Source organism: Podarcis bocagei, assembly GCF_964188305.1.
Source record: "Podarcis bocagei genome assembly, chromosome: 5".
Taxonomy (NCBI): Eukaryota; Metazoa; Chordata; class Lepidosauria; order Squamata; family Lacertidae; genus Podarcis; species Podarcis bocagei.
Genome location: NC_138129.1, coordinates 11,879,478 through 11,887,974, shown reverse-complemented (window position 1 = coordinate 11,887,974; position 8,497 = coordinate 11,879,478). Strand labels below are relative to the sequence as shown.

Sequence of the window (8,497 nt, the reverse complement as noted above, 5' to 3'; positions counted from 1 at the left end):
TGACTTTTACACCCAAATGCAGCACTCAAGTTTTGAACCAACTTGTTTATACTGCAAAAGATGCGGGCAAATTAGGGGTTTTTATAATAATGGCAACAAAAACATCATTTGCAACAGGAGGAAAGAGAAGGCAGCAGTAGTTATGGACAATGAAGAGACAGCAAATAAGGGTGACTAAAAATCAATTTTGCCCTCAAACTTTGGGTTTATACACAACTTACGAAAAAGGTTTTCACTGATGAGAGAAGTTGTAGTACCATGATCAAGTTAAAGTATACACTGAAAAATCAGGTACATGGCATTAACAGATGTTTAAAAAAACACAGGTGGTTTATTATAGGCCACTTGACAGTGAATAGGAAAATGGAATGCCTACATGTCTATACAGAAACTCATGATTGATTTAAAAACCAAAAACGGCTAGGCAGTTGAGTTTCACACATCATGTTGTTGTTTTCTTCTGTTTCTTCTTCTCGTTTTCTTCCTTCTCCTTTTCAATTTCAGCAACATACTTTTCAATTTCATCAGGGCTCAAGATCTGTAACAGCAGTGACAAGATAGTGGGTCTGAGTACCATGTGCATACAATGGCTTTTCTATGCCTCCTCTACTGCTAAGGATCATGTCATCCAGAGCAGCATGAAGAAATCAATGTGTCACCCCCTCTCAATGGTATGCACAGGCGTGCTTTCCACTCATTCATGGGACTGTTAGGATGCTGTTCCCCACATAGGGAATTTAGGCTAATTTAGGAATTATCAAGCCAATTTGGTTTTGGAACCACCTCTCAAATGAGAGGCACCATGAGATGAGGAACAACAGCTATGAACAATTAAGGCTCAAAGTTCTCCTAAGTATGGAACACGATCACAATGGAATCCCCAAATGAACAACTGAGGTCCAACTTTTCAGGACCAAGTAATAAAAAACAACAGACCCTAAAGTTGAGTGTGAAGCACTGCTTGGATACAAACAGGCACAAGAAGGTCCTATTGAATGCTGAAACTGAAGGGGGCAAGTCAGTCTTAACTGGAGGTGAGTTTAAAACTGCACTGTTGCTACTGAGCAGCAATCGACACTGCTTTTGAAATTCAGAAGCCACTGGAAGCTTACCTTAAGAGGCTGGTTTCTTCTCATAACAGCCAGCTCAATATTTTTCCCACCAGACTGTACAACCTTAAATTCAAAAAGTTAAGCAAAAGTGTTAGGAAAAGACTTTCCTGCAGTGCAAAAGTATTGCATTTTTTGCAGAAATATTAGAACCTTTCCATGGAGGCGCAAGTCACAGCAACAGCCAAGGCGACATTTTTCCACCTTCGCCGCACCAAGCAGTTGGTCCCTTACCTTTCCCGCCCCGACCTGGCCACAGTGATCCATGCAACAGTCATCTCCAGGCTTGACTACTGTAACTCGCTCTACGCGGGGCTGCCCTTGAAGCTGTCCCAGAAACTCCAGCGGGTACAGAATGCTGCAGCGAGGCTCCTCACAGGGTCTCTGCCATGGGAGCATATTCATCCAGTGCTTTTCAAGCTGCACTGGCTCCCGGTGGAGTACAGGGTCAGATTTAAGGTGCTGCTTTTGACCTTTAAAGCCCTTCACGGCCTAGGACCCTCGTACCTACGGGACCGCCTCGCCTGGTATGCCCCACGGAGAGCCTCAAGGTCCATAAATAACAACACCCTAGTGGTCCCAGGCCCTAAGGAAGTTAGATTGGCTTCAACCAGAGCCAGGGCCTTTTCAGCACTGGCCCCAACTTGGTGGAACGCTCTGTCTCATGAGACCAGGGCCCTGCAGGATCTGATCTCTTTCCGCAGGGCCTGTAAGACAGAGTTGTTCCGCCTGGCCTTTGGATTGGAGCCAATTTGATTCCCTCCGCCCCCTTTTTCTTTTTTCTTTTCCTTCTCCTGCAATGAGGCTCCATTTTAATATTTTAATGTTCCATTATTTTAATGTTGTATTTTATTTTTGTTTTTAAGTTGTAATCACTCATCTTGTTTTTATTATTGCTTGTAAGCCGCTCTGAGCCCGGCCTTGGCTGGGGAGGGCGGGGTATAAATAAAAAATTATTATTATTATTATTATTATTGGCATTTTAATTCTGGTTTTTGCTAAATGAAAATTAAAATATATTACAACTATTAGGGCATTAGATCTGGCTTCTCAAACCTGTTCAATAGCCAGCGCCTTAACTTGAAAAGAAATGGAAACTGTATGTAAACTTGTCAATAGCCACCCGCCTTGTTAACTAAAGAAGACTCAAATTTAAGACTTGGTTGTTCCAACTCACTTCAAGAAGTGCTTTAATCACAAGCTTAATGGTCAGATCATCTGTTTCAATGGCTTCATCAGTATAGTTTTTTTCCAAAAATTCGCGCACTGACTTCGCTCCTCTGCCAATTGCATTAGCCTGGAATTTTAAAAGTTTATTAGAAATGAGTTTGCAAGCCAACAGAAAATCTAGATGCATAACTGAAAAATGTACTCTCTTGCTTAAACTTTCTATCTATATTGCCTTGAAGTGTGTGATAACACAAAATCTATGGGTTGTATGCAATGCAGTTGTTGCATGAGCAGAACAGAACTTCCATTTAAACAATAAGGCTTCATTTTCCTTTCCCCTACAGCCTCCTGTGCCCCCTCAAAATCTGCTCCAGAACAAACAGAACTCTCCTCGTGCAGTGCTGGAGAAAACCCAGAGTAGCAACAACAAAAAGGACAATGGGAACTAGCTTGCAAATTTCTGGATGCATCTAAAACTAAGAGAAACAAAAATGACTTTTACTTCAGTCCTTTAATGGTCAGATTCCCTCAAAAGCCAAAAATTTTGTACTCCAGTCCACCAAAGACAGATCCACACATCCACTTTGGCAAGGAGAGAGGGTTGACCATGCGTTACTGTGTCCCCGCCTCCTTGCTATGAGCGAGAAACTTAAACTGTAGAGAGATTTACTTATGTGAATGAAGTGCTTCTGTTCATTTCATCTTAGCAAGACAAACCCAACTCACTTTCCAAGCATGGTATGTGCCAGAAGGATCAGTCTGATAAAGCCTTGGAGTTCCATCAAAGTCAAATCCTACAATCAGGGCAGAAATACCAAAAGGCCTGCGGCCATTGCTCTGGGTATACCGCTGAGGAGGAAGAGAAAAAGATTTATCAGTGTAAGTGTAAGCCTAAAGAAGTACAGATTTCTCATAAAATACATGTATAGCACTGGATATTTTTCTTAACTTATTGACTAAGGAAAACATAACCATTGCAAGTGTTCTGAGGAGTTACTTTATTATTAAACCGTATGGAAAAAAAGAACAAGCTGGAATCAGAAAAATCCAACTTAACTGGTTTTGGTTTTTCCATCTCATTCCTGACAAAATTAGGAATTTTTACTATGGATTGCACAGAGAGATTCTTGGTCAAAATATACATTCACTAATTAATGTGTTAATGGTCAGTCCACTGATTCTTAATAGCTATCAGGTGTTGCAGTAGCAGAGAATAAGAGATCCGAGATGACTTCATATTTTAGTTATTTTTGAAATGCATTGTTGGTGCATTGTTTGTAAATTTTGAAAATACATACGTCTGGTGGACCTACATTATTGTCCAATTTAGCAAGACAAAATTACTAAAGTTGGGAAATGAAAGGCAAAAAATGGCAGAAACCACAACAACAATTTCAAATACTGACACCAGGTAAATACTAATTCATATTACTTTTCACTGTCTGTTGAAGAAACTAGGGAGGCATCTATACATTGTTACCCAGCAAGTTAAATAAAATATAGCAGCTGCATTTCATTATGTTTCTCTGAAATTCTCTGGTATTAACCACCTTTTAACAAGCACTATATTGCTTTTTCTTTGTACATACCTGCTTCAGACTAGCAATATACCGTGTAATGTACTCCACAGTGACAGGGTCCTCCACTGTAAGTCTATGACTTTGGCATTCCACCCGAGCTCTATTTATAACTATCCTGGCATCTGCTGTGAGCCCTACAAATAATATAAATGGGCAAAATGTGCAATTTAGCATAGAACACATACAGAAACATTTCTGCTTTAGAAAACATTAATAAAAAGAAATGGGTGAGAAAAGAGGATTAATGACAGGCCACATTTATCGTGCTGGTTAATAAAATATGTATGTTCAAAACTTTGTAATTTTGGGGGGAGCTGCATCCAGCATTACTCTAAGCAGAGTTCCAACTTGTGTTGGAGGTAAGCGGCAGATTCTTCCTTTCCCCTGCAACCTGCTGAAATGCTATTTCAGAGGGCTCCGGGACTCTGCAGAACAGCATTGGAGGTGATGCTGAGGACTTACAAGGGGAACTGGCAAAAAAAATTAGTCACTCCCCTTCAGCAAGGAGTCTCCAATAGATGTTAATTTCATTTGCAAATGGAAAGAACCCTTCTATTCAGAGGGGCAAGGCTAAATCTAACTCTGTACGTTAGAAGTTGGTAGAAAACTAGAGGAAACATCCAATGTGTGTCCTGCAATGTATTGAGAGTCATACTAGTTATCAAGCTCAAAAGGTTTTTGAGCTGAAAAGATTTAAGCAGACTCTTCCTGACTGGCTGCCTTCCACTCGGGCTGCTTTTGGCTAAAGAAGAAAGAAAAGAGAAGGAATTCTGCATCAAATTTAGTCCTTAGTTTTGAACAGATTGAAAACTCTGTGTTAACCTATTTTGTTAATATCTTACATGGCAGCTGCCAAGTATTCTTTTTAAAGCTATAAAACAAATGCAAGGTTTGACAACCTGGAGTTGTAAAAAGGTAAAGGTACCCCTGCCCGTACGGGCCAGTCGTGACCGACTCTAGGGTTGCGCACTCATCTCACTCAAGAGGCCGGGAGCCGGCGCTGTCCAAAGACACTTCCGGGTCACATGGCCAGCGTGACGAAGCTGCACTGGCAAGCCAGCACCAGCGCCGCACACGGAAACGCTGTTTACCTTCCCGCTATAAAGCGGTACCTATTTATCTACTTGCACTTTTTACCCACAGCGCCACCCGTGTCCCTTGGAGTTTAAGTACCAGGCTACAAATCAGGAAAGCTATTAATTTTATACCTAGAATAATTAGATAAACCGCTAAAGAAAGTTTTAACACGCCTTTATTTTACCATTTACATTTCTCGCAATTGTTGATACTTTCACTATCTGCATTCAAATTTTAGAAACTAATCATAATTAGATGGTGTACTTTTAAGCATATGCAAATACTTCACATTTGTTTTATGAGAAGTTTATAACACGAGTGTGCAAGAAAATGAAGCAGAGCAGTTCCTAACAGAGCTGTCCAAGACAACACTCTGAATCCAAAAAGCAGAGGAGTCACTTTATTATTATTATTTATTGACTTTATATACAGTGGTACCTCTAGATGCGAACGGGCTCCGGAAAGGATCCCGTTCGCATCTAGAAGCAAATGTAACCCGTGTCCGCGCAGGTCACGTTTCGGTGCTTCTGCACATGCGTGTGACGTCATTGTGAGCGTCTGCGCAAGCGGCGAAACCCGGAAGTAACGCGCTCCGTTACTTACAGGTTGCCGCAGAGTACATCCCGCTCATCCCGAAGCACATTCAACCTGAGGTAGGACTGTACTGCCCTATACCCAGGGGTCTCAAGGCGGTTCACTTAAAATCTTCTCCCTCACCTATAACATAACCTAAATTAATTTTTTTGCTTTTCTTTGCAACTAAGGTATTTAGAAGATCTACCTGGAAGCTGAAAACAAAAAATGACACCGCTTATTTTTGCTGTACTGAAGAATGTTCTACTAAACAACTCAATTTTACTCCAAAGCCCCATTCCTGGTATTTAGGGGACTCCATCATAACAGTACCTGCAAAAGCCATGCAGACATTGTCATCAAGGGCACAGATCTTTCGGACAGTTCTTTCATCCTGAAGTTTTGCCACAGATTTCTTCTCCACGCCAAGAACAACAATATCTTTTCCTCGTACTCCAACCTTAAATATCACACAGTGAATTAGAGATGACATTTTCAAGCAGCTCCCTCAAATATTAACTATAATAAAGTGTGACAGGAGCAAAAAACAACAGGTGAAGGCAACCCAAATTGACTAAAGACAATAGTGCTTTAACATTGACTTGCATATGAAGCATGAAATTGTTTACATGTGACTCTATAAACAGTATTTTTGTGATGAGTTGGCATATCACATTTCATAGGGTGATATCCAATTACATCTTTTATACCCAGTGCAGACCCACTGAAAACAATGAACCTGCTAACACTGGATATCACCCATTAAACTGAAGAAAACTGAAAATATTTTACAGCTTTAAATAGTTTTAAGATAGATGAAGAAACTTTAAGCAAAGTTCCAAATAATCTATAATGTTCTTATGTTCAGTTTCTGCCATAGTCATACCTATTCCATTTCTCTCAGCAGTATCCAACCTCTGCCTTTCATGCTCACATCTCTCTGAAAATTGAGCAACTTCTGAATGCTTTAATGACCTCATCATAGAATTGGAAGCAAGCCAAAGCATAATCTACGGTTCCTTTCCTTCCACTTCACTTATCAGCCTTTCACCTTACTTTCCATGCAGCTCCTCTTTCAAATATAAAACACCCAATTTAGGTAGTGATGAGGCCTCAGCCACACTCTGCAATGATCTAATCTCCCTTAGTAGACTTTGACATGGTTGCACTTTCATTCTTCACATGCCAGCCCACTCCCCCGATTCATTATACACCTAACCCTTCAGAATTCAGTCATGCAACCTCCACTTATCAGATATAGTCTGACAACTTGTTCCTGTGTTCTAACTACATGGTTGCTACTAGATTTCTTCCCCATGGTTTACACAGCCCTTTCAGTCAACTCTGACCATGCTATCTCTCCAGACCCTTTGGAGTTCTATGCCTGAACAACTGAACGACACCATATTAAGGAAGGTTGTTTTAACTAATACACTACTTTACTGCTTCCCTAATCTTCACCATTATGCATGTGTGTAGCCATATGCATTTGCACATGTCTGTATTTGCACACAAACTTCCTGGCATGTACTAGTTAGACAACAAGTGTGATGGGTAAAAGAATTGGTGAATATTCCTGCTAGCTCTCTGCCTGCAGAGTGGTGGGATTATGTGTTTAGTGGGGGAGGCATTGAAGCATAAAATTCTGATTGCCTTTGTTCAACAAAGGCACTGATTAGAATTGGCACTTCCTTACGGTTCCTATGTGTGCCACATTCTGAATAACAAATTAGTATAATTTGGATATGCAGTAAATTAAAATATAAACAAGGAACTGCAGAAGAGGAGAAGGGGAGTCAAAATCAGAATTGATTGCCTGTGATTTAAATTTATTTTTATTTTGTATATTGTAAAAGCTTGTAGCCACATTCTGAAGGCTATTATTTTTTGTTACAATCACACGCCTGCATCATCAAAACGCTGCCCCACATCGTTTGCCTACTTAATATGAATTTGCTGCTTCCTTGGAATATCTGATAAATTTAAAGAAGAAACACGATAGAAATCCCAAATCCCCTTCACACTTAAAAGCCTCAGCCCCACCACAAGCTTCAGTGGAGGAGGTTTAAATGTGCTCTTAATGTTTTCGAGGGCTGCGCTCCAAAAGATCTGGACTCCAGCATCTCTTTGTCAGGGGTGCCAACATGGAATAAAATATTCTCATGTGGTGTGCACACACAACATTTGAATGATAATTAATGATAATAATAATAATAATAATAATAATAATAATAATAATAATAATAATTTATTGAATTTATATATTGCCCTATACCGGGAGATTTCATGGCGGCTCACAGAACAAAATCGAAATATAAAACCCAAAAGTATATGATCATAATAAAAACAACAAGCCAATAACCTCCCCATCATCAACTTGGGGGGGGGGGAGCAAAGGGAGTTGGCACCTCTGTTCCGCGTGTTCACTCTCTCACACAAAAACCACCAGCCGTATTTATGTTTATGAAACATATTTTATAAATAGACGAACTGATAAATGAATTAAATAAGCGAGCTGAGGCGCGGCTCCCTTTGATGGTGGAAAAAGCCTGAGGAGAAGGGGAGACCTGTACCCCCAATAAATAATAATAATAATAATTATTGTTTTAAGAAAGATATACAGCTGCATCATTAAGAAAAACAGAAACCACCACAGGGTTTTACAAGGACGCGAGCCCGGCTCCTCCGCCCAAGGGTCCCGCTCCCCCTCGCGGCCTTCCGGCCCCTCTCTTTCGGCCCTGCCTCCTCCGCCTTACCGCCGTGGAGCCCTTTTTCACGGCCTCCTGGGCGTACTCGACTTGGAAGAGGTGCCCGTCGGGGGAGAAGACGGTGATAGCCCGGTCGTAGCTCATGGCCGCCGCTGCCTGAGAGAAACAGAAACGGCCGCCGAAACTCTCCTCCCGGCGCTCTTCCTCCTCAAAAGAGCACCGTCACTTTCCTCGCCGCGCACGCGCGAGACGGTATTCACGCAACGCCCCTGCGCACACT

The 8,497-nt window shown here is 41.2% G+C and overlaps 1 protein-coding gene across 1 annotated transcript; it reads right to left on the bottom strand.

Moving 5' to 3' along the window:
* Positions 1-311: 311 nt before the first annotated feature.
* Positions 312-8,471, bottom strand: PSMA7 (proteasome 20S subunit alpha 7). Its single transcript, XM_081196705.1, has 7 exons — positions 8,266-8,471; positions 5,843-5,969; positions 3,869-3,993; positions 3,006-3,128; positions 2,287-2,406; positions 1,113-1,175; positions 312-538 (listed from the first exon to the last, which is right to left on the bottom strand). Exons 1-7 carry the CDS (start codon positions 8,359-8,361, stop codon positions 443-445), a joined length of 750 nt encoding a protein of 249 aa, XP_081052831.1. The 5' UTR covers positions 8,362-8,471; the 3' UTR covers positions 312-442.
* Positions 8,472-8,497: the final 26 nt, after the last annotated feature.